Source organism: Phycomyces blakesleeanus, assembly GCF_001638985.1.
Source record: "Phycomyces blakesleeanus NRRL 1555(-) unplaced genomic scaffold PHYBLscaffold_33, whole genome shotgun sequence".
Taxonomy (NCBI): domain Eukaryota; kingdom Fungi; phylum Mucoromycota; class Mucoromycetes; order Mucorales; family Phycomycetaceae; genus Phycomyces; species Phycomyces blakesleeanus.
The window spans coordinates 353,826-377,557 of NW_017265163.1; the positions used below are offsets into that span (position 1 = coordinate 353,826).

Genomic DNA, 23,732 nt, shown 5'->3' on the forward strand with positions numbered 1-23,732 from the left:
ATTCCTCTGATCTCATATAATAAAATAATAAGCATGGTATTTGTTTGATTTTTCTTTTAAAAAAATGGTGCGCTCATAAGCCAACTCATCAACTCTTGTCCATTATACAAACGAAATATAAGCCAGTTTGCTATCCAATCCGTTAAACCATCGGCGTAGGCGTAGGCGTAGGCTAAGTGAATTTTCAAATTTGTAAAAGTATTATAACGCCGATGCTTCATTTCCTTTTTAAAGCTATCCGTTGAAGATTTACCGGTTATTTAAGCCTCTAAAGCTGAACCTTATCCTCTGGATTCTTGAAGACATATCTATCTGGTATTTTTCAAATGCTATGGCATAGACTATATAAGGATGATTGTGGCTAGCATATATAATAATGTCAATTATAAATATAAATTAGTTTTTTGCAAAAATCATTATATGGGACATGATATCAGCTATTAACATAACACTTCAAAAAGTTCAGTATAAATAAGAGAATTTGTCTTTCATATTCTAGCTAAATTTCTTTTATTTCACATACTGCCCTCTTATATACAAGCAAGTACAGTCTTTACTACTCTCAACAACAATCTCATAACTAGTAAAAGGAAGTTAATCTTCAAAAATTACACTTTTCCATATGAAAAAGACAAGTAATCAACTGCGAGAAGTTTGCATGGTATAACATTAAAGCCAAAGAAAGAATATAGAAAGTAAACGACCAAAAATGAGCTTGCTTTAATACAAGAGTATCCGGACTTCTACACAACTGTTTGTCCAGAGTATCTGTCCTAAAGGATTGGGATACGATTATCAAAAGGGTAAACTCGTATGTTAAACTGTGTCTGCTATTTGGCTACATAATTTAAGATGCTATTCATACCTCTGCAAACTATTACTTGCGACAAAGTTTACGTATATGTTTTCTTAAGCGCATTATCGAAGTGGTAAACATATTAGGTTATTCTTTGGATATGCTTGTTTTAATAAATCAAGCTCAAATACAAGTAAACATAACATAAATCTTCTTGAATAGCAGTAAAACCTTGGATCCAAAGCATAGTATATATACAATATTAATATAGATACTTTATTGGACAATTATTCGTAAAAATGTATGTTAGCAAGGTCATTATGGTTGTTTTCTCTCTCCCATCACAACCATCGTCTCCCTATTCTAAGTCGATTAAGAATTTAAACACAGATACTAAAAGACTGCTACTTTTGGTAAAGGGTCTTTAAAGTCAGATAGAAAACTGAGGAAATTTTTATTTTTTCGTTTTGCTTTGAAGCAAAAAAGATAAAATTTCCTTTTTTAACGATACACATATCATTTCTTAACTTAACTTTAAATACACTTTGTAACTTCTTTAACACGAATTATATTAACTTTTATGCTATACAAGATAAACCATATAAGATTTGCATACCCTTATTTCTTTTTATTTTGCCCGTACTTTATCATTATCACGTGCTATATTTCTTTAAACACGCATTTCAACGATAAGGCTGAAAACAGCACTAAGAAAGCATGCGTGTTCGGTTATATACATATCTCACTTCTAGTATTTATTGTCTTTACTTGTGAGAATAAGATATAGAAATGTTTGAAAGGTTATAGCTAATTTATTTTTTGTGTCCCGTACTGCTTAGCTCTTACATATTTGATTTTTTAAATAAAACAATCTTATATGCACATTATATCTTATGAATTCACCCTCGATGAACAATGTATAAAACACGTCGGTTAAACAATGTAAAACTTACGGTAAATCATGAGTTCTCTATTTTTTTTTAGCAAGGAGTTTTGAAAGGCAAAGGCTAGGACGCTTCATTTTAATTATAAAAAAAAAAGATTTTTTTTGTTGGATGCAAAATTTATTTATTTTTTCTCTGACGTAAAATTTATTTAAAATAGCGAACGCCATTGTGAAAAATGCAGTATAAGAGTGAGCCGCGTGGCAAGAACAAGTTAAAGACACCCTCATCTCTGCCTTTCTCACTCTCACACCTGTTTGGTCTATTAATTCAATGAAAAAGAAGTACAAAACCAAGTTCCCTGTTGTAGGTGCCTCAATAATAACAACAATAATAATAGACTATTATTGTCTGCTACCTAGTTTTTTTTGTTTTGTTTTTATACTAATCCACGTATTATCTCTCATTCTTTTCTTTTCTCTCTTTTTTAGGCCCGCATCAAGAAGATCATGCAACTCGATGAGGATGTCGGAAAAGTAGCACAAGCAACACCTATTTTGATTTGTAAGTTTCGATGTAAAATCGTTGGTTACGAAATAAAAGATGCCCGAAGATTGTAGCTCATCCAGCTATTATTATTATTTTTATAGCCAAAGCGCTCGAACTGTTTATGCAGTCGCTGATAGATCAGGCCTGCCAAGAGACTCGAACTCGAAACGCAAAACGGTTATCTGCAGCACACTTGTAAGAATTATCTTTCGCATTCTTTTTATTATCTTCCTCTTTTTATTTTCTTTTTACCCATTTATTGACATTAAGTCAACATCGATGGAAACATAGAAAGTCAGAATATCTTCTTCTTCTTCTTAAAAAGATACAGTTTGGTTGATACCGTGTGAATCGATTGGATAGGAAAAAGACGATCGAAACAGTCGAACAGTTTGATTTTCTGAAAGAAGTGGTGGCAAATGTTCCCGATCCTTCAGCAATGACTACAGCCCCTCTAGTAGCATCAGACACTGCTGTAACACCAATGGAGGACGTCAAGGAAGAGGCTGTGACCCGGCCGTCAAGGAGTAGAAAAGCAAAGACAGCAGCAAAGGTTAAGCAGGAGGCAAAAGAAGAAGAAGACGAAGAAGACGAATGAACTCTTCTCCCCCCCAACCCCAAACTCCAATCACAACAGCAACAGCAACAGCAAACCCTTCTCTCCTTTCATTCTTCAGCATTAATCTCTCATCCTTCATCCCTCATCCGAACCAACAAAAAAAAAGAAAAACGCCTCCTCTCTCTCTCTATCTCTATCTCACACACTCTTTTTATTTTTGGATATTGTTGGCTCTCACATCACCCGCCCACGTACTGTAGATTTGTTCCTGAACCACGCCCTTTTTTTTATATTATATACACAGTATTTACTTTTAAAAATTTAGTGTTCACAGGTTGATTTGATTATATATATTATTATTATTATTTGGAGAAACTATTTTACTGGGAGAGCAATGGCGAAATTCCCGGATAACGTAAAAGGCATCCTGCAGTTTGGGAACGTTTTTTGTTGAATAGAAAGAATACGAAAATATTGACCGGGAAAAAGACACTACGATATTATGATATTAGAGTCAAGGGTTTAATTGGAGCCGGTGGATCAGCATAAATGAAAGGGGGTCAGATAGCGCCAGATATATGTATGTGTATGTATGTATATATATATATATGTGTGTGTGTATTTGCATGTATAATATAAGAAGAGATATATTTTTGCACCATACAAAGCGTACAATCATTTTATCAAAAATAATAAGGAACAGTACAATCAATGTGACAAGAGACAGCCAGATATTATATAGGATGTGCAAATATCTTATCCAAGCGTGTGTAATATTTATTTCCCTATTATTTTTCCATTCTTTAAGTAGGAAAAAAGGGCCTAAATCGGCAGATCATTTTGAAGTGGATGTTTGCTTTTATCAAGTCAAAATCAACCTTTTCACTCTTAAACTGGACATATTAACCATTCAAATACAAACCTACTAAACCCCCTCTCTTTCAAAAACAAAAACAAAAAAAAATTAGGCGTTTTGAACATACAATATTATAGGATAGGCTCAGTCTTTTATTTTTATTTTTTTGGTCTACAGAGATTGTGAAACAATTTTTAAATCATCTGCTCTAATGCGTAAAAGACTGATTTAAATACGAATACACATTCATTTAATCAACTCTTTTTGTCTTTATTTTATTTATTTATTTAATGGTCTTGCTTAATACAGCTTCTATGTAGAGTTATAAGGGGGTCTTTTTTTGTATAATTTAAGGAAATAGCAATTAAATGACCAATGCAAAGACTTATTAATTAAATCAACACAGAACTTGACAGTTGTTTAATGTAGTTAAGCACCGTCAATAATTGTATATATATTTTACTCTTGAGGATCTAAGAGGGAAAGAAAAAGAAGTAATCATTATGTAACCGGATCGGTATGTACTTTATATAGATAGATATATATATATATATATATATAGGCTGTTGAGCCTGTGATTATGCTTTGAATGCGAAGAAATATCTCAACAATAAAAAAAAAGAAAAGGTTAGATTAACTATGCTATATAATATACTGAATATAAGTACAGAAATAACTCTCTTAAGTTGAATAAAAACCATCTCTACTCAGCATGTTGTCGTTGTTAATGAGATAACTAATTGTAATGCAAAACAGAGAATGTCTGTTTAATTCAGACACTTTTTTTTTTACAAAAAAAAAACAAGTCTTGCTTTGTTTATGCTTGACGTGATTTGTTATAGTGACATGTGAATAATAATAACAAAGATTAGCTAATATCTGTTTATTTTCATTTCAGTTTTTACTTTATTTTTTGATTTCTCACTGTTATGTAAGCTGGTATTACACCAAGCCATACATTGGAGGTCATGATATCAACCTTCGCCTACTGGATGAGCAACAACAACAAAGAATATATGAGTTCTTAAAAGGTGAAATAAATATATACCAAGGTTTCATATACCTGTGATAACTTGGTTTGATGTATAGTATATGCTCTAACCGTAGGTACCCATTACTTTCAAACATGTACTTATCCTACCTGTCCTTGTGAAATTTTATGCTATTATGGTGTGGGACTTGTAGCAATTTCCAATCAAATTGTTATCGCTACCAAATAAAGTAAGTCTGACATCTAAATTGTGCCAAGGACTTTTAAATACCAAAACAATTATAGGGTTCTTATAATCATTTCAGCCAAAAAGAAAAAAAAAACTTACTTTGAAAACGAGTCCTTTCAGACAAAATTTCGATAGCCTAAAAAGGATATATCATACTTCTATAATGCAAATTATACTAAAAGTAGAAAGCCGGATATCCAGTATCCAAAAAAGTTCATATAACAACATGCAAATTTAAAGTATTCAAAAACAAAACAAAAAAAAAATATTGCTCAAGTTTACACATACACACACATCCCTCTCTCTTAATATTTTTTTAAAGCCACCAATAACGCCAGCTCTTAATTATAATAACCTTGATTTTATTTATTTATTTATTTATTTTGTTTTTGTTTTGATTCTTTTTTATTATTTGGTTGTTCTTTTTGTTTCTTCTTTCTATATATTTATTCTTGAATACTCGAGAAATGGTTTCTAGTAGAAGAAATACGACTGCTTCATTGTTTCTTTGGACTGGCCTTTTACTTTTTGCAGGCCTTTCCCTTGAACCTCTTCTTCGCATGCCTGCTTCTCTTTTTCTATACCACCCAATTCTTATGGTGGGTACAATGATATTTATTACCGAGGGTAAGCCGTCCGACTGTCACGTCCTTGCTCCACCCCTTTTCTCTCAATATTTTTTTTTTATATACATATCAAATTAAGGTATTGCATTACTTCAAGCCCCGACACTTCCTGCCTCTGCTCACAAACAACGAAAGACATGGCACGGTTATTTCCAAGCAATTGGATTGATTGTCATTGAAGCTGGATTTACGGCAATATATGTCACAAAGGATCGCAATAACAAACCTCATTTCTCTACGTAAGTTTATACAAAGATCCATATTAATAATAATATAATATAATATAATATAGTATATAGTATGAATTATCTTGTTCACCTAAAATCCAAAGCTAATATATATATAAATAAATAAATAAAAAGTATACATGGTCAGTTGGGTGTGATGTGTGTAATGTGGTTTACTGCGCAGGCTATCTTTGGATCGATCTTGGCTTATTTTCCTCGGCTGGTCGGGAACATTAGCCAAAAGAAACAGTATTGGAACTGGCACCGTCAGGGCGGCTATGTATTGCTGGGATTGATGTGGATTACTTCCCAGACAGGTGTTAGATCAACTTCCATGCTGGCTCTTCAAAGAGATCCAATTCTTATCAATTTTCATTGGTTGGCTCTTGGTCTTGTTTCTCTTGGTCTTTTACTACCCAGCACTTTGTAAGCTAACCGACTGGTGGTAAATAAATGAAATCTGTGTGTCTGGGTTCCTGTTCCTTGTGTTGTGTTGTGTATTACATATATATATATATACTGAAATAATAATACTTCTTGGACCATTATACTCAAAGTCCCTTTTTATATATTTAATCAATGACATACCCTACATTATGATCCATGCTATTTATTTTATAGAAAATGAATGACAATAGCTCTCAATGAATTTGACAGGTTTACTGCACAATCGCTGATCTAGTCAATTACTTTTTACCAGAAAACGTGTCTTGCCATTTCTCCTTCTTTATACTTATACATATATGTATGTCTATATAGATTACCTATAAGCCTGGTCATAAAAGGATCATCTCAATAATCCCTTTCTATATATCTAACTGAACAGTGAAAGTGAAGTATATATTGGTTATGTTTTGATAGCCAGAAAAAAAAAGAATATGTGGACAGATGGGATTATTCTTGTTACTTATTCTAAACTCAGTATTCACCTCCAAATATTCACTACTTTGCGTTCATTTTTTTATTAGTCTTTTCCTCCTTCCTTTTTACCTCTTGTTGTAGAGTCATTTGTGTCCTCTAGCCACACAAAACCCGGTCCAGCCTTTATTTACTGTCCTTTTTGACTTTATATTTCTATAGTTCTTAAAAAAACTCTCTCTCTCTCTCTCTCTCTTTCTCTTTATCTTTTTTAACATCAAACATGGACTTTGTAAACTCATTTTTTGGAAACAACAAATCTACGCCCAAGCCTCAGTCAACTCAACAACAACAACGCATCGTGCTGACATGGAAACAGAACAATTATGACATTCCACTCACTCACCTCCCGCGTTACTTCCATGAGGTCACTGTGGGTGATTTGAAAGAGATCAGTAAAAAGAAAACTGGAATTCCTGTAGCCGCAATGCGTTTAATTGCATCTGGAGGTTCGTTTGTTCATTCGTAACTGCAGAAAAAAAAAGTTCTCATTGACCCTGGGAATAAATTAACTAACTAACTATATATAGCATACATGAAGGACGATACAGCAACAATTAGTAGCTGCGGTATTCAACCCGGTTCGATTGTCATTATTGAAGGAGAGCGGCCAAATGTAAGTCATAAAAGAAAATTTTGCATGGGTTTATTACTGTATTGTATTTAACAAACAAATGATCTATTGTAGGAAGAGCAGGTTCGACAGACAGCATCTGGAAACCCCGAGGAATACGGATTAATTATACGAATCAACAAAGTTCTTGACAAGATTGGACTCGAATTGATCCATGAGGTGGACATGTTTGAGGCAATAATCGCCAGTCTGGAATATTTCGAAGATGAACATGAGAAGAAGAGACTTTATGATCAAGGAAGCCTTCTGTCAGAGCAATTGATGCAAGGCCTTATAACTCTGGATGGTGTTGACTGCCCTTCTCAATTTGATACTGCAAGACAGCGTAGACGTGAAGGAGTCCGGATTTCACAAGAATTGCTTGATCGCGTTGATTGTTCAAAAACAGCCTTCAAACTTTTGTGTATAAAACCATCCCTATAAAAAGTACAAAAAATTAAAAAAAATTAAAAAAGAAAGTATCCCTTAAATAATAAGAACTTTTCTATCGTTATATATTTCTCTCTCTTCTTCGTTCTTTGTATTCTAAAGAATTTTAGGACGGAACAAAAGAAAGAAAGGTCATATAGTCAAAGTATTGACGATCTTGAAGGGAGTTGTTATTGGTTGTGACATTTCTTCACACACATATAAATATGATAGACGTATGTTTTGTGATTCTTGATAAATGTAATATAATATATGGTCAAGTGAGGGGAGTAGATGATTTTAAAGAAAAATGATATGTACAGTACAGTAAGGTGCGGTATGAATAGCAATACAAGAGGAGGAGGAAGAAGAAAAATAAGAAACATTTTGTTTTGTTTGTTTTTAGTGGAAAACATTAGGGAGAATGTGTGAAAGATAGGTCATGTATACTGGTGGATGCTTTTGTGCGTGTGGTTTCACAAATCTACTATGCAGCTCAGTCTCTGTATAACACTCGGATATGCAGTCAGTCGGAAGTGAGGATGAGTTAGATGAGCTAGATGAACTAGATAAACTAGGTGAACCAGTTGAAACATATGCTTTCTGGCAGTGTAACAAAAGTTTTAGCATCCAAGCCGGACCAGGCCATTGGTATTTTGCTGATGATAGTGTTGCCATTGCAAGGAACAATGTGGCCAGGAGAATAACACACCAGGGGTGAGTTGCCATCCACGGTGAGATTAGACAACTAACGGATCTGCGACGGCCAGAATAAGTCGCAGTTAAAGAAAAGGTAAACAAGACACCGAATGAGGATCTGGCTTGTTTGATTCGTTCCAGGAGTGTTTGGGTGATTTGATGACTATTTACATTGAACTCGGTTGTGCTTTCGACTGGATGGTGTGTTGAGTTTTGTCGAGGATAGAACCGAGAAGCGTGGGCCAGTGGTTGTGGCGCAAAACGTTTGGGTGTATGACATGAATGTGAATTAGAGGAGTTGGGTTGATTTTGTTGATGTTGGTTTTTGAGGTGGTGATACAATGAAGGAGGGGCTGATTTTCGTTTGTTAGACTCACGTCTTCTGGAACTTCTGTCATCGGAATAGTATAATAATTGTATGCTCTCTTCCAGTTGCTCCAACGCAATATTTATTCTCTTCTTACTTTGAATGTAGCGTTCTTCTTGTGATTTCCATGCCAACCAGCACATGGGTGAAAAATGAACAATTGATACGTCAGACTCTTTCCACCGCACCATATTCTGCCGCTGCTCTTCGATATCAAATCTATCCAAACCATCGTGAACCTGGCAGGTTTTCTTGTTTGTAAAGAAATCATTACAGTCGTCTGATCCTATCGTTGGCGTTATTGGACTGCACGCATCTTCAAATCGATCAGTGATATTTTCATTGTCATTGTCATTAAGGGACGTGGTTGTGGAAGCTGTATCGTGGTTCACTTGAAGACTCGTCTGGGCTTCGAGTATCAACTGCTGTAATGATATATTGATTTTTTCCATTTTATCGTCGATAGTTTCTTCTTGTTCTTGGTCTTGGTCTTGTTCATCTTGTTCTGCTGTTGTTGGTGCATAATATGTAGTGTGTATATGGGGTTTGTGTGAATTCCTAAACAGTCTTGTGAGTGTATTGTTTGGCTGCTGCATATGTTGTCGTGGATCAAGTGTGTTGATAATAAGGGCTGTGGTATCATCACTAGACATTGTAAGAAGTATAAAAGGGATGTTGGTCTCTTTTTTCATATATATATATATATATATTCTAGCTTAAAACAATAATAAAAAGAGTGTCTTTCATCAGCTTAACATATAAATATATTTGTACCTCTTTCCAAAGCCTTCTCGTGAGGATGTAGAATGATTTTTATATTTGAATCTAAAGGTATTGGTGAAAGAAAGAAGGGATAGAGGAGATGAATTAAACCCAAATAATATTTCAAAGGAGAGAGAAGGGATGTAATGTAAAGAGTGAAAAAAAAGGGAGTCGATATTTATATGTATATATATTTTTTCGGTATTTTACTGATATTTATTGGGCTGAATCAATGGAATGATTTATTTTTATTTATTAAGAAAAAGAAATACCTTGGTACAGTCTCCTTGGGGAGGTCAGATATGATTTGTATGTTATAATCAAGAATATGTGTCAACAGGTTACTCTCCTTGAAGGCAGACATCTATTGATAACAAGTATGAGAAATATTCACTCACAAAGAAAGAAAAATGGGTTTTATGGATCACAATACCCTCTCAGTCCATCGTTTTGGTGGTTCATATGGTGGTGGTGGCAAAGAAGAATAATCGTACTCTGGAAAAGCTAATATATCAATTGGTGGAATACGAGACACGGAAAACATGTCAGAGGCAATCAAAGGAAATTGTATTGCCATTCTAACAGCGAAAATACAAAAATACAGTGAAAAAATAATAATACAAAAGAATAATAATAATAAAGAAGATGAAAAGAGAGCAAAAATAATAATAAAAGGAATATAAACCAAGTTGGTCAACCACTATTATTATTATTTTAAGAAAAATAAAATAAAGGGGGGGGGGGGAATGTTTAATATGCAGTGTCTAATAAAAGTGGCATGGTCAAGGGCAAAACAACAACAACAACAAAAAAAAACCTTGAATTGTATACTTGTTTGTTTGCATTTAAAGTATGTTAAATGCACTTGATTCAAAAACATTATGATCTGACAGAGATTGACCAAAAATGATTGCCAAGATATGCTTAAATATTTATTCTTCTTCTTCTTCTTCTTTAGCAAAGATCATCTCAACTCATTTGACCAACCCAATCTTAATACAAATTCTCTTTTTACCATCTAAAAATTTGATAAACATGGGTCTCTAAAAGGTCTATATATATTTTTCTGTTTCATCTTATGTATTTATTATATATATATATATACATATTTAAGGGCTATAAGATATGGTTTAATAGATAGACCTTAAAAACTGTTCAATTTAACACTTTGTAAGACTACATAAATCTCGATAGTCATAAAGATAAATACACTTAAACCCTGCAAGTGGGTGCATGGATATTAATATATTTGCCTAGAGCAAAAGGTATGTATGCATATAAAGAAAATCAATGCACTTAATCCTAAACATGGTCCTCTAGTTCTCGTGGCTTTCTTAATCTCGGCCCTGAATTAGTGTGCTCGGACTTGTTTGAAATAGTCAATCAGACAAGGACAAAAGTATTTCGAGATTGCATAATGTGATCAAGAATCATTATCAAAAGAGAAAAGAAGCTTCACGATCTCTGTTACACCATAATTGACATAAAAACTACAGAACCAACTCTGGTAAATGAACTATGTGTCCTCTTATCTCTTTCAGAAGGCTTTGAATAAAATAAAAATTAATAGACTTTCAAAGTCAAGGTATTTTAGAAAATCTACGGCGGAGGCTCCGGGTTTTATTTTATTTCATTTTATTTTATATTTTATTTTATTTTACGTTTTGGATATTACTAATGGTGAAAAGGTGTATATGTACCTATTTCTCAAAGAAGCATATTCTGATTTTATATATGCACATGACCAATTCAAGGCTTTTATGACTTAGAAGCTATATACTTGTTGGCACTCATTTTTATAATATTTTCTGCATGGGGCTTGGAGACCAATTAATGTTTAACTGTATTGTTAAGAAGATTAAATACAAGACCTTCTCTCCCTTGTACGTTTATACTTCATCGCATCTTAGAAAGCTTAATAACAGGCTGCTTATAAACAATAATACTACGCCTCCTTATACTCATATAAAAATATCCATATCTTCGGTCTTAATTTCTACCCACGAATGGTCTCACAAGAACTACACTGTATTCCAAGTCATGTCGCCGCTAAGCTGTCTGCTGAACAATGAGGTTTCCATTGTCTTATTTTTCTCCCAGACACGATCATTCTGTGTACCAAGTATTGATAAGCTACTTGCTTTCCCCGAGACTAAGGGATAGGATTGATAGACAGAATCCTTTAAAGGGAAAAAGCGCCAAAAGTAGATACAAGTGACAGGGCTGGTCTTTCACCTGCCTTGACCTTATATATAAAATAAAATAAAGTCGCATATACATGCATGTATATATGTATGTAGGTATGTTCTATGCTTGAATACTTATAATTCACATTATCGCTATCAGATTATTATTTTACCAGATTATTGACATTTGGTAGGCAAATGGCAATTAACAATCTTAGCTATGTAGAAATATTTCCACACACGCACAATCGGTACTACCAAGAAAAAGCTTATAAAAAAAAGCTGATCAGTACAAAGCTCTTATAAAAAAAAAGCGGTATAGCCAATCAGACTTCTTGGATTAATGACTGCTTCTCCTGCAACTCGGACTTATTTTATAAACCTCTTGTTGCTTCATAATCAACGCGCCTGTGTTCCTTTTTTTATTTTTATTTTTTATTTAAGACAAAAATATTCGTTACCCCTTTCTATCACATCTGTATTTTTAAATATATATATATATATATATATATAGAAGAGGAACATAATGGCCGGACAAGTACCTGGCTATAATGCCATCCCTTCAACTGATCCAGAATCTCCTGAAGCAACCGAGCAAACACCTCTTAACAACAGTAACAACAACTGGTGGAACCGTGTCCGCCCTTCTGGTCGACTGAGCTGTGCCCGTATTGGATATGTCTTGCTGGCCTTGACCGCCATCGCATTCACCGTCTCTGCTCTCTTGGTCAACTTCTTGCCTGCCAGCAATCCATCCTCTGTTCCAACTTCCCGTCTCGAAAACCCCGTCAAGCCTGGAATTTCTCAAGAAGCCCTCCAGGCCGGTCTTGAGCGTTGTAATGCACTCCAGAAACCCCGAAATATCCACAAGCCCGACGTCAATCGCACAAACCCCCGAGTACCAAAAGATACCAAGCCGGTTCTCTTACGCAATGCTGTGGTCTGGGACGGTCAAGGCGGTGTACAAGAAGGTGTCGACGTGTTTTTAAAGGATGGCGTAATCAAAGCCGTAGGACACGGAATCACAGCTGAGAAAGACACAAAGATCATTGATGTTGATGGTCGAATTGTGGGTCCCGGATTAGTAGATATGCACAGGTAAGAAAACATTTAAGAAAGAAAGAAAGAAAGAGAAAACAAAGATGTTTGGATATAGTGAAGAGGTTTGCTAATATATTGCTTGAAACCATAAAAAAAAAAGTCACTTGGGTGTCTATAGCTGGCCTGAATACGATGGAACCCAGGATACCAACGAAATGACAGAACCCTTGACACCATTTGTTCGTTCTCTAGATGCATTTAATCCTTCAGATAGTGCAATCAAAATTGTGGCCTCTGGTGGTGTAACATCTGTACTTGTACTTCCTGGATCCGGAAATATCATGGGTGGTGAGGCATTCGCATTCAAGCTAAGAGAAGTTTCGACCACTAGCAACGAAGACATGCTTATCCAGGCTGGAGAGCCCAAGGAAGACCAATGGCGCTGGATGAAGATGGCATGTGGAGAGAACCCCAAGCGTGTCTACGGTAACCAAGGGCTGGCTCCCATGACCCGCATGGGAGAAGCCTATCTTCTCCGTGAACGTCTCGAAAAAGCCCGCAAACTCAAGGAAGATCAAGAAGATTGGTGCAGTGCCGCACAGACCGTGTTTTCCAATGGAGGCCGTCTTGAGTCGCGTTTCCCTATCGACTTGAGATTAGAATCTCTTGTTAGCCTACTACGTGGTGATGTTTTGCTCAACATTCATTGCTATGAGACACACGACATCGAGGCTATGGTGCGCCATTCTCTTGAATTTAACTTTACCATCAGTGCTTTCCACCATGCTCTCGATGCTTACCGGGTCCCTGAAATTCTCAAGCGAGCAGCTAATAATATCACTGTAGCCACATTCGCCGATCATTGGGGTTATAAGAAAGAAGCTTTCCAGGCTAGTCCTCGCGCACCCAAGATCCTACTTGATGCCGGAATTCCTGTTGCACTCAAGAGTGACCACCCAGTATTGAACTCTCAGCACCTGATGTTTGAAGCTGCCAAGAGTGCTCACTATGGTTTATCTGCCCAGGAGGCTTTCAAGACCGTCACTTCGGTGCCTGCTAATGCTATGGGACTTGGTCATCGTATCGGATCACTCAAGGCTGGTTACGATGCCGACGTTGTTGTCTGGGACAGATCTCCTCTTGCCCTCGGTGCTACCCCACTTCAAGTGTTTGTTGATGGTGTTGCTTTGTTTGATGCCCCTGCCCTTGAAGAAGGAGCTAAAGAAGCTGTTAAGGCTCAAGAAATCACTCCCGAGCAGACTCCCCTCAAGACCCTCAAGAGCGAGAACGTTATGGAAGCTTCTGGTGCAAAGAACTTTATCCTGAAGAATGTCGGGCGTGTCTGGCGTGAAAACGATCTCGTCGATGTATCTGAAGTTGTCGTCACAGACGGAAAGATTGTGTGTGTCGCTCAAGATTGCACTGGCTCACTCGATGGTGTCGCCACTACCCAGAATTATCACACCATCGATCTTCAGGGTGGCTATGTTCTCCCTGTAAGTAATAGATCTTAGTCAAACAAAGTATTATGCAGCTGTATTTAACAACATTATTATTATTATTATTATTGGATAGGGACTTGTGGCTGTTGGATCCAGCCTTGGTCTTATTGAAATCGAGGCCGAGTCTTCGACTGGAGACGGTGTTGCAAAGCCTTCTACTTCACAAGATCCCAAAACTGTTCTTGAGGCATTCGATGGTCTTAAGTTTGGAACCCGTCATTTGGAGGAGGCTTACAAGGGTGGTATCTTGACTACCATTACTGCACCCATGTCTCAGAATGTTGTGGTTGGTGTTAGTGCAGCATTCAAGACAAATGCTGATTCCAGTAAGTTTGTGAAGATTATATTTTATTTATTTATAAAATGATTATATGAAGCTTTTCCAGTAACTCATACATACTGATTGTTTATGATTGATAGTGTTGTCTGAGGGTGCCATTGTTGCTCCCTTTGTAGCCCTTCATTTGCAAATCGGAGACAGTGTCAAGTCAAGCGAATTCCCAACCGTGTCTTCTCAGATTAGCTACATTCGTAAACTGTTTGCGGATAACAGCAAATCTGACAATTACTATGGAAAGGCTGCTCGCGGCGAGATTCCTTTGATTGTCTCAGTTAACAACAAGGACGAAATCGCATCTCTCATCCAACTCAAGAAGCAATATCTCTCTAGTGCAAAGATGTCTATCATGGGTGGTGCAGAGGCTCACTTGGTTGCTTCTCATCTGGCTGCTGCTGACATTGCTGTGATTTTACGTCCTGGCCTTTGCACCCCAGCAAACTTCGATTCAATCCATTGTCTTACTGGCGCACCTCTGACAAACGGAACCGCAGCTCACGTTCTCCACCAACACGGAGTAAAGATTGGTTTGGGTGTTTTGGACAACAGCTTGGCTCGCAACCTGGCGTGGGATGCTGGATGGTTGTCTGTAACATCTACTGAAAGTTACGGCTTGATCTCAGAGGCTCAGGCAGTCGGATTTATTACAACCAATTTATGGGATATCTTTGGTCTCCGTCAGGACGATCTCTTCACCAATGATTTTGTTGTCTGGTCCGGAAGTCCATTTGCTATGAACAGCCGCCCTGTGTTTAGCTATTCCCAACAGCAGGGTATCCACACAATCGTCTAAGTAAAAGACAGAAAAAAAAGATAAATAGCTACCATATTGTTTTTTTTTATATCTCTTTTTCTTTTACTCTTTGGTGTGACTCGACTTTAAACACACATACACACTAAATATATATATATATATATAAACCTGATAACCAAAAGAAATCCTTGTAATAAAATAAATGAACATTAAAAAAAAACTCAAACCCAATGAGTGTGAGCCAGGTGGCGGGCAGAGGGAAAAAAAGGGGGGAAATAGAAGCTGGTGAGAGGGGAGAAAATACGGTGTTTCTGGACGCATTTTTTTTCTTCTTTTTTTTTTTGAAAGGCCTTGTGTTCTTTATTCCTTATTGTATTCCAAGACTACTCACAAGGATGCGTTACAGTGCTGTTTGGTTATTCAGCCTGTTGAGTGCCTTGGTTTTACTGGCAGCCATGGTGGAGGCAGGTAGAGATTACTACCGCATTCTCGATGTTCCACGCGACGCGCCCAAGAGTCAGATCAAGAAGCATTACAAGAAATTGTCACGAGTGTACCATCCCGACAAGAATCCAGATGACAAGGAAGCTTCTGCCAAGTTTATGGAACTTGCTGATGGTAACATGCTTACTCAGATTCCTTTCAAAGTACATTAAGCTTACAATGATCATTAGCCTACAATGTACTTTCTGATGATGAAAAGCGACCCATCTATGACCGATACGGTGAGGAAGGATTGGAACAACACAAGTCTGGAAATGGAGGACATCACCAAAATCCTTTTGATATCTTTTCACACTTTTTTGGAGGTAAGTTTTTTTTGCTTTCTTTTGTTGAAGGTACAATTTTTTGTAAAGAACACCAATTAATTCAATTGGTGGTATTTGGATGAATAAGGTGGTCATCATGGACATGCTCAAGAACGAAAGGGCCCAAACATGCAGGTTGTACTTGAAGTATCATTGGAGGATCTGTACAATGGAGCAAATATCGAGGTGGATATCTCGAAGCAGGCTGTGTGTGATCATTGCCATGGTAGTGGTGCACGCCGATCGGAAGACATCGTAACCTGTCCTGTATGTTCCGGAAGAGGTGTAACTCTTGCTAGAATACAAATTGCACCTGGAATGGTTCAACAGATCCAGCAAACGTGTGATAAGTGTGGTGGTAAGGGCAAGACCATCAAAACTCCTTGCCCAGTATGTGCTGGTAAAAAGGTCCGACGAGCAAACGAGCAGTATTCTATTGATATTGATAAGGGAATGAGTGATGGCGCAACAGTGGTAAGAAAGACAATCAGCTTAAGCAAGATTATGCACATACAAACTTATGTGCATGTGTATGTGTTTGGGTTTGGGTTTGTTTATTAATTTGCGTCTAAAATAAACTTACTTTGCAGGTTTTGGATCAAGAAGGTGATGAGTATCCAGACACTATTCCTGGTGACATTATATTTGTTGTGTCTACTTTGCCTCACGCTGTGTTTGAAAGACGTGGTCAAGCCCTGTACACGAAGCAACACATCACTCTTACCGAGGCACTCACTGGCTTTGAAAAGACATTGAAGCACTTGGATGGCAGCACAGTGACACTCGCACGACAGGGCGTTACCCAATACGGCTTTGTGCAGACGATCAAGGGTCAAGGAATGCCACTCCACGAGAATCCTACGGAACATGGAGACCTCTTTGTGGAGTACAACGTTGTGTTTCCTACGCATATCGACCCCGAATTTGTTGAATGTAAGTTTCCGATTTTCAATACCAAGAAAAAAAAAATCCCAAATCTCACCTAAATCTTTATATAATTTTTTATAGTACTCCGCCAAGGAGCTCATTATGCACCAGCCAGCTTCGTACATCAAGAGCTTTAAAGTCATTTAATAATTTTATTATAGAATTCTAAAGATTTTCTTTTAGATATTTGTACGCTTATGTTTTTTTTTTCGTTGGTGCATAATGTAATATTCTTTTTCCTTTTGTCTCTTTCTATTTGATATGAGTATTTTAAATGATTGGAGTACATGTTGTGGGCCATGGTTATACAATTTGCTAATGAATCATAAGCACGGGCATATTTTATGAGTTTCTCAGAGTGTATGTATATATATATATATAAATTATTACTCAGACCACTTTGTAGTACGGTCTTACCAAAATTACAGTTGGGTACAGTCTTTGCCAAATTCATTCTAGATTGATAGTACACAATATATGTATATATATAATAGTTGCTAAAGACCTGAACTGGCCATAATAATCTGGATAGAAAATCTTCGGAAAAATTAACCGGAATATATCTGGCCGGCATGTCATAAAGGATGTTTGTCCAGCCAACGAGTGATTGAGAACCCGTTGGATATTGTGGTCTTTCACGATTTAGATTCAGTTTGGCTTGGCTTAACTTACTGGATATCTGTAAAACATCTCATTACACATAGATAGAACACAGAGAATCAATTGTTGCACGCATTTGGAAGTGATACCATTTATACCAAGTATCTTGTTCATCTGTATGCTGAAGACAAAGTTTTCGAACAATCTTGGGTGTGTTATTTATTTTTAAAAGAATAATGTTGGAAAAAAAAGATATACAATTTCCTCTGTATTCTGATAAAGGTTTTTTTTCAATTTAGCATGTTTGCGTAAAGAGCCCTATCTAACTATTATTACTAGTATTAAAGTTGAAGTTTTTGTAGAATTCACATGTCTTCTTAAATAACGTGTTTTCTGAACCCAACTTAAATAAAATTTGCAAATCCAAAGCTCTTATTCAAAAGCAATTACATCTATGTATAATATATCTAAGGTTTGTATATTTTATCAAGGCAGATAACTAGTACATTATGGTACCCCCGTTGATACTAATTACCGCTTGGAAGTGAATCCGCATACTGCTAACCAAGAGTCCTAGAAACTCTTTTAGTTTTGTTCAGTCCTCTTGCAATTCTACATCTAGATTGTCTAAAGTGGTAGTTGAGGCACTTACCTTATTACATAGCTGCCCTAGAGCACTCCTATACGCTCAATGGGATTCAGACCAGAATTTTGAGCCGGCTATAAGTCAAAACTAGCAATCTGGTAGGTTCTCTTCCACAATTTAGTAAATACCCCTATGTGGCAAATTACGCTGTTTTAATGAAGGATAGGATACTTTTTTTTTTTGACTTTCGAAGATGTCTTTAGGTCAAGGGTGGAAAGCTTATTCCAGGATATCAATAATTCTATCCTGGTTCACGTTTTTTGTGCTTGATAATCTTTAAAGATCCAAATCTTTCACTCCAAAAACAAGCGTCACCAAAAATCATAGCACTACCAGGACTCTACCTCACTATAGCAATAGTATTCATTTAAACATACCTTCTTTTCCCAAATCTTTGGAAAATACGCCATGTTCTATTGCTGCCCCCGAGAAGAAGTAGACCCCGTTTGACCACAACACATTGTTTCATTGTTCTTTATACCAGCCCATTCATATATTGACCCAATGAAATCTAGCCCTCTTATGCTTCTTTATCCAGTAAGCTCTGAATTGATTATACAATTTAAATGGATCCTCCGGAATAATACTTTTTCAATTGGTTTTGCATTCTCCCAACCATTTTTCTAAGTTCTCCAATTGATTTACTAGGCAAAAAAGATTGCCATGTATCTTGTATGTTTCTCCTTTTTTTGTAATTGCTTGTACACTTGACAATACCATGTCAACAAGCTATGTAAATCTTATGAAGAATAATATCGGATTTTCGAGAGTAGAAAATTCCGCTATACTTTTATTCTCTTTGTGACATATGAAATCTAAGGGTATTTTCTGGAATATATATATATATATTAAACATGTTTGTTTACTTGATGATTTTTGGGGGAGTTTTTTTTTAAAGAAATAAAATAATTTTTATTGTGAAATATACATATTTTATTTAACATTACTGTCCGTGACTGTATAAGGATGGGTCATGTCAAGCTTTGTAGGATATTATTTCTCTGTGAATACGACATTATATTTGTCGTTGAACGCAAGGATATTCTAGGCAACCCACGACTTTTATTTTTGCGAACCTGCAACTTCGGAGTTGGCTGAGAACGACACCAATTTTGGAAGTGTATTTGTATTTTTATACATCTTTAAATTTGAGGTTTCCCCAGACAACAGCGTTACATTCTATTCCAATATAGTCAGGTTTTTCTTTCCACTAGGAAATATTCAAGCTTGGGATAGTAGCAGGCTATCAAGATTCATGGTTGCTTTTTTGATTTCTTTTTTTTTAGTGTTCACAAATTGTTGGCCATAGCATCTGGTTTGTTACATCGTCTTCATCGGAACTACATCTCTCAAAGAAGCTTATCGAGTGGTAACTTTCTTTGTTCTTTCGGTTTCCGCTCTGTACACAAGATATAAATTGCTTTCCAAGCTTGTAAAGTTATATGTTTGAATACCTTCCTTTTGTCTGGCTCTACCTCAGTTTAGAACCATGTATCTCGTAGTACAATGTTTATCACATGTACTCCTATTACTGTTATTCTGAATATACTTTACACTATCATTGCTAGTCAATACGCTTACATTCTATATCATTAATTGTCAATTAAGCTTGAAAATCATCAAATAAATAACAGTGATAAAGGGCCTATTGATTAAGGTTTCTTTCTTTGTCCCTTTTTTTTATCTATCCAAATCTACAGACATATCTGAACCAAGCTTTTATTCTGTGTCCCATCTTGAACGTGTATATTCAAGTCGTTCAGAAGGACTGAGCTCAATTGATTATGTGCCACAAGTGATTCACAGACCTTGCTGAAGTACAAATGACTTGCCTGTCATTCCTATTGATTGTAATTCTCAGTTGTTTTCATTGAAGCATAATTATATGTACTTTCATATATTTTAAATGTTGATGGGCTTAAGGGGATGGGTAAACTTGATGGTAATTGTAAAAAAAAAGTTTCAATATAATGAAAGATTAACAATAGCCAAGTTAAATTGATTGATTAGACGTTATTCTTTTCGTTGTGTACATTTATTTTTAAGTATCTTCTCATTTAAGGTGCCTTGAACGGACTGTTACTAGTTATTTTCTCTCTCTGTTAATGGTACCTCAATGGTGGAACCTGAATCAAACAGTATAAAGTAGGTGTCCATTTCTCTATTCTGTGCTTACTTCAGAAAAAAGGAAACTTTCGAATCAATTTCTATCTCTCTTTCTTAACTTCCCTTCTCTAATATGCTTACTCCTGCCGCCGAAAACCCACTTCGCGAACAGGGCCTTCCTGCCCCCTCTCCAACTGGCTACAACAATGTACCTGCCTTCAACAAGCCAGTAGAACTTACAATCGAGGGTACCATTCCAGAGTGGGTAAATGGTGTCATGTACCGTGCAGGTAAATAAAAAAAAAACAATACATTGCGATATTAGATATGAAGCAGATCATTAAACAAGAATAAATCTTAAAAAAATAAAATAAAAGGTTCTGGCCGTTATAATCTTCTGCTTGAGAACGGCGACACATTCCACATCGGACATCCTTTTGATGGCCTTGCAATGTTGCACCGTTTTGAACTATCTGGTGAGACGCAGACTGTTCAGTACTCCTCACGCCACACCTCCCACGGAGTAGAACGTCGTATTCGAGAAAAGGATCCTACACTTCTCACTTTTGGTCCAGATCCCTGCAAGACTATCTTTGGCCGTATCCAGTCTGTCTACCACCACATCTCCAAGTTCGGCGCAAATGCACAGATCCAAGAAGGCGACCCGGAGTTCGATATGGTTAATGTTACCATCACACCAAACTTCCCGCTTGGTGAGCGGCTTGAGGCCGAGACAGGTGTTAAGCGCGGTGATGCTCTTGTTGTCAAGAGAGATGCCAACACACTTCAGTTGGTCGATAACAAAACCCTTAGTAAGTTCATTGCATAAAAGTCTGGTAGCCAAATTTACTTACCAAGCCTATAGAACCTATCAAGATGTTCACTTATGGTCATGTCAATGATAAGCTCCAGGGTCAGCTTTGCGCTTCTCACCACCAGTATGATGAAGAGACCGACGAATATGTCAACTTCACCGTCAGACTCGGTCCAATCCCTTCTTTCCAATCCTATACACTTGGTCCTTACTTGCCTACTCCCCCAGGCTCAAAAGAAAAGATGCCTGCCCCTCAGGTTCGCTTACACGAACCTATCTATCGTCATCTTGGTGCCTGGCGTACACTCGAACCTCTCAAACCTGCGTATATTCACTCCTTCAGCATGACAAAGAACTATATCATTGTTCCCAATTTCCCGTATTACTACAGTTTTGGCGGCATGTCGGCACTGTATTACTCTTGTGCCTATCAAACCTTCTATTGGGACGAAACTCGCCCCACTCTTTTCCACGTTGTTGACCGTAATACCGGTAGACATGTCGCTACATACGATGCTGACCCATGCTTTTCTTTCCACTCTGCAAATGCCTGGGATGAGGAGGTGGATCTCCCAGGAGGTGGTAAAGAGCGTGTGATTTACATGGACTACTGTGTATATGAAAACACCGATATTGTGGATGCTAGTTTCGATCTCGGTAAAACACCTACTGGATTTGATGCTTCCAAGGTCGAGCCTGCACGTTTCAAGATCAAGAGACACACTGATGATAAGAAGGATAACAGCATTTCTCCTTCGCAGCTTAGACGTTATCGCCTTGGAAATGTGCCTGTCAGCTCTAATGCTCCCGAAACTTCGCGCTGGTCGCCAAAGGGAATTACGGGCCTGCTTTCCGGTATCTTTGATTTCAACAAGCGTCGAGTGGCATCATATACAGTATTGGGCTCCGATATTGAGCTTCCTCGCTTCAATTCAAACTTCAACCTTCGCAAGTATCGCTATGTGTGGGGTGTATGTGAGTCAAAACATGCGCCATCTTATGCATCTGGTGCCGTTGTAAACGGTTTGATCAAACTTGATCTTGATAAGCCCACATTGTGCAAGAACACAGAGGAGGGAAGCTCAGCAAAAATTTGGGATGAGCCCGGCTGTTCTTGTTCCGAGCCCATTTTTGTCGCCCACCCTGAGCAAAGAGCAGAAGATGACGGTGTACTTATTTCAACTGTCAACACCACAACTCCCGATGGAAAGGAATCATGTTTCCTGCTCATTGTTGATGCTGCTACAATGGTTGAAGTGGGCCGCACCACTCTGGGTGCATTCACTGCCATGACCATTCACGGCAGTTTTGTTGATACCAACGGCAAAGGTGTTGCTGTTAACTAAAGGGCGCAAAGAATAAGCAGAAGAAAAAAAAAGTTCCCTATCCACTATCTATCATTTCCGTATTTTCGCATCTCTTCATTTCTAGCTTAAAAATATATTTTTTACGTATAAGAATTAGATGTTCTAATTCAATTCAATTCAGTTCAGTTCAGTTTAGTTCAGTTTAATTTAGTTCAATTCAATTCACCCCTCCAATACCACCCACCCACCCACAATTCAATTCAATTTAATTCAATAAAAAGTCGTACTTTTTGGTTTATTCAGCATGTTCAATTATCGTCGCATCAATCATATCCAAGGAAAACCGGCGCCATTTGTACCACGCCATTGCTTGTAATAAGCTATCGCTAAGATCGTCCTGCTTCTTTTCCTGCTTGTATGTCTCTAATATGTTATCGGGACACAATATATCTTGCTTTTTCTCGAGTAAAGTATTGACTAAAACCACACACGCCTTCTTTTTGCCATAATACCGCCGCAGACTTTCATCTGTCCATCCCTTAAGCGCTTCATCCCAGGTTTTATCAACTGCTGCACGTTGAATTGGTTCCATCAACATGATATTGGTGGTTCTAATTTCTTCAAGAGCATACCACATCATTGCTTCTATAGCATTGACTCTGATTGTAGACTCTAGCACACTATGTGCACCCCCTGACCGATATCTTTGTTGTTCAACAACCACAGCTCCTGCTTGGTTCATCAATGGTGCAATTTGGGAGTGTACAAATTGACGTATCAAGGGAGCTGTAATTGATGGATGAAATGACGGCAAAGCTAGATCAACGCGGATCCAGTTACGGATGGTGTTGGTACTGTCTAGATGACAAAAAGCCATGTTACGATAGCCAAGATCGAATGAGATTACAGAAGATGGAAGAGCTTTTTCACGAATATATTCTCCATGAACATTTCCATTGGTGATGATTCTTTCATAGTGATTCTGGAGACGGGTTACAAGTTCCTTCTTAAGTCCACTTGTGGCTAAGCCACTATGGTTCATGATCTCCTTGAGCTGGCGTCCTTTTTTGGTAGAAAGACTTATTGGGGATGAATTGAATGTGTTGATTCAAAGCTACCTTTGTGACACTAGTTGGAGTACACGTTCAGTGTGAATTGACCTCCTGAGCACCTGGCCCAACATTATGAATTAAAAAGC

At 37.2% G+C, this 23,732-nt stretch overlaps 9 protein-coding genes across 9 annotated transcripts; 7 read left to right on the top strand and 2 right to left on the bottom strand.

The window, feature by feature from the left end:
- Positions 1–1,982: 1,982 nt before the first annotated feature.
- PHYBLDRAFT_137153 (transcription factor CBF) lies at positions 1,983–3,105 on the top strand. The gene is made up of 4 exons (XM_018429842.1): positions 1,983–2,046; positions 2,172–2,244; positions 2,331–2,424; positions 2,593–3,105. Exons 1-4 carry the CDS (start codon positions 2,014–2,016, stop codon positions 2,825–2,827), a joined length of 435 nt encoding a protein of 144 aa, XP_018284896.1. The 5' UTR covers positions 1,983–2,013; the 3' UTR covers positions 2,828–3,105.
- Positions 3,106–5,297: 2,192 nt separating this feature from the next.
- PHYBLDRAFT_189203 (hypothetical protein) lies at positions 5,298–6,199 on the top strand. Its single transcript, XM_018439619.1, has 3 exons — positions 5,298–5,491; positions 5,570–5,729; positions 5,853–6,199. The coding sequence occupies exons 1-3, from the start codon at positions 5,332–5,334 to the stop codon at positions 6,145–6,147; spliced, it is 615 nt and encodes a 204-aa protein (XP_018284897.1). The 5' UTR covers positions 5,298–5,331; the 3' UTR covers positions 6,148–6,199.
- Positions 6,200–6,858: 659 nt separating this feature from the next.
- On the top strand, positions 6,859–7,692 carry PHYBLDRAFT_70151 (hypothetical protein; the record flags this gene model as incomplete). The annotated part of the gene is made up of 3 exons (XM_018442220.1): positions 6,859–7,084; positions 7,166–7,251; positions 7,324–7,692. The coding sequence occupies 3 exons, from the start codon at positions 6,859–6,861 to the stop codon at positions 7,690–7,692; spliced, it is 681 nt and encodes a 226-aa protein (XP_018284898.1).
- Positions 7,693–8,079: 387 nt separating this feature from the next.
- Positions 8,080–10,082, bottom strand: PHYBLDRAFT_152124 (hypothetical protein; the record flags this gene model as incomplete). The annotated part of the gene is made up of 4 exons (XM_018432844.1): positions 8,080–9,388; positions 9,518–9,568; positions 9,778–9,869; positions 9,939–10,082. 4 exons carry the CDS (start codon positions 10,080–10,082, stop codon positions 8,080–8,082), a joined length of 1,596 nt encoding a protein of 531 aa, XP_018284899.1.
- Positions 10,083–12,556: 2,474 nt separating this feature from the next.
- Positions 12,557–13,928, top strand: PHYBLDRAFT_98329 (hypothetical protein; the record flags this gene model as incomplete). The annotated part of the gene is made up of 2 exons (XM_018444048.1): positions 12,557–12,789; positions 12,893–13,928. Coding segments are annotated over 2 exons (1,269 nt in total), but the record flags the coding sequence as incomplete, so codon positions are not given.
- An 854-nt stretch (positions 13,929–14,782) lies between these two features.
- Positions 14,783–15,364, top strand: PHYBLDRAFT_118953 (hypothetical protein; the record flags this gene model as incomplete). Its single annotated transcript, XM_018428656.1, has 1 exon — positions 14,783–15,364. A coding segment is annotated over one exon (582 nt), but the record flags the coding sequence as incomplete, so codon positions are not given.
- Positions 15,365–15,741: 377 nt separating this feature from the next.
- Positions 15,742–17,310, top strand: PHYBLDRAFT_33637 (hypothetical protein). Its single transcript, XM_018440016.1, has 5 exons — positions 15,742–15,943; positions 16,000–16,134; positions 16,223–16,608; positions 16,725–17,067; positions 17,143–17,310. The coding sequence occupies exons 1-5, from the start codon at positions 15,781–15,783 to the stop codon at positions 17,196–17,198; spliced, it is 1,083 nt and encodes a 360-aa protein (XP_018284902.1). The 5' UTR covers positions 15,742–15,780; the 3' UTR covers positions 17,199–17,310.
- A 3,186-nt stretch (positions 17,311–20,496) lies between these two features.
- Positions 20,497–22,831, top strand: PHYBLDRAFT_183749 (hypothetical protein). Its single transcript, XM_018438824.1, has 3 exons — positions 20,497–20,703; positions 20,791–21,225; positions 21,279–22,831. Exons 1-3 carry the CDS (start codon positions 20,547–20,549, stop codon positions 22,571–22,573), a joined length of 1,887 nt encoding a protein of 628 aa, XP_018284903.1. The 5' UTR covers positions 20,497–20,546; the 3' UTR covers positions 22,574–22,831.
- Positions 22,830–23,717, bottom strand: PHYBLDRAFT_70146 (hypothetical protein; the record flags this gene model as incomplete). The annotated part of the gene is made up of 2 exons (XM_018442219.1): positions 22,830–23,613; positions 23,653–23,717. The coding sequence occupies 2 exons, from the start codon at positions 23,715–23,717 to the stop codon at positions 22,830–22,832; spliced, it is 849 nt and encodes a 282-aa protein (XP_018284904.1).
- Positions 23,718–23,732: the final 15 nt, after the last annotated feature.

Bases quoted from the DNA above. Each gene is read 5' to 3' on its own strand.
- PHYBLDRAFT_137153 (XM_018429842.1), top strand. From the start codon at position 2,014: ATGAAAAAGAAGTACAAAACCAAGTTCCCTGTT. The intron at 2,047-2,171 runs GTAGGTGCCTCA...TCTCTTTTTTAG, and splicing joins ACAAAACCAAGTTCCCTGTT to GCCCGCATCAAGAAGATCAT. The intron at 2,245-2,330 runs GTAAGTTTCGAT...TTATTTTTATAG, and splicing joins AGCAACACCTATTTTGATTT to CCAAAGCGCTCGAACTGTTT.
- PHYBLDRAFT_189203 (XM_018439619.1), top strand. From the start codon at position 5,332: ATGGTTTCTAGTAGAAGAAATACGACTGCTTCATTGTTTCTTTGGACT. The intron at 5,492-5,569 runs GTAAGCCGTCCG...TATCAAATTAAG, and splicing joins AATGATATTTATTACCGAGG to GTATTGCATTACTTCAAGCC. The intron at 5,730-5,852 runs GTAAGTTTATAC...ATAAATAAAAAG, and splicing joins AACAAACCTCATTTCTCTAC to TATACATGGTCAGTTGGGTG.
- PHYBLDRAFT_33637 (XM_018440016.1), top strand. From the start codon at position 15,781: ATGGTGGAGGCAGGTAGAGATTACTACCGCATTCTCGATGTTCCACGC. The intron at 15,944-15,999 runs GTAACATGCTTA...AATGATCATTAG, and splicing joins GTTTATGGAACTTGCTGATG to CCTACAATGTACTTTCTGAT. The intron at 16,609-16,724 runs GTAAGAAAGACA...CTTACTTTGCAG, and splicing joins TGAGTGATGGCGCAACAGTG to GTTTTGGATCAAGAAGGTGA.
- PHYBLDRAFT_183749 (XM_018438824.1), top strand. From the start codon at position 20,547: ATGCTTACTCCTGCCGCCGAAAACCCACTTCGCGAACAGGGCCTTCCT. The intron at 20,704-20,790 runs GTAAATAAAAAA...ATAAAATAAAAG, and splicing joins TGGTGTCATGTACCGTGCAG to GTTCTGGCCGTTATAATCTT. The intron at 21,226-21,278 runs GTAAGTTCATTG...CCAAGCCTATAG, and splicing joins GGTCGATAACAAAACCCTTA to AACCTATCAAGATGTTCACT.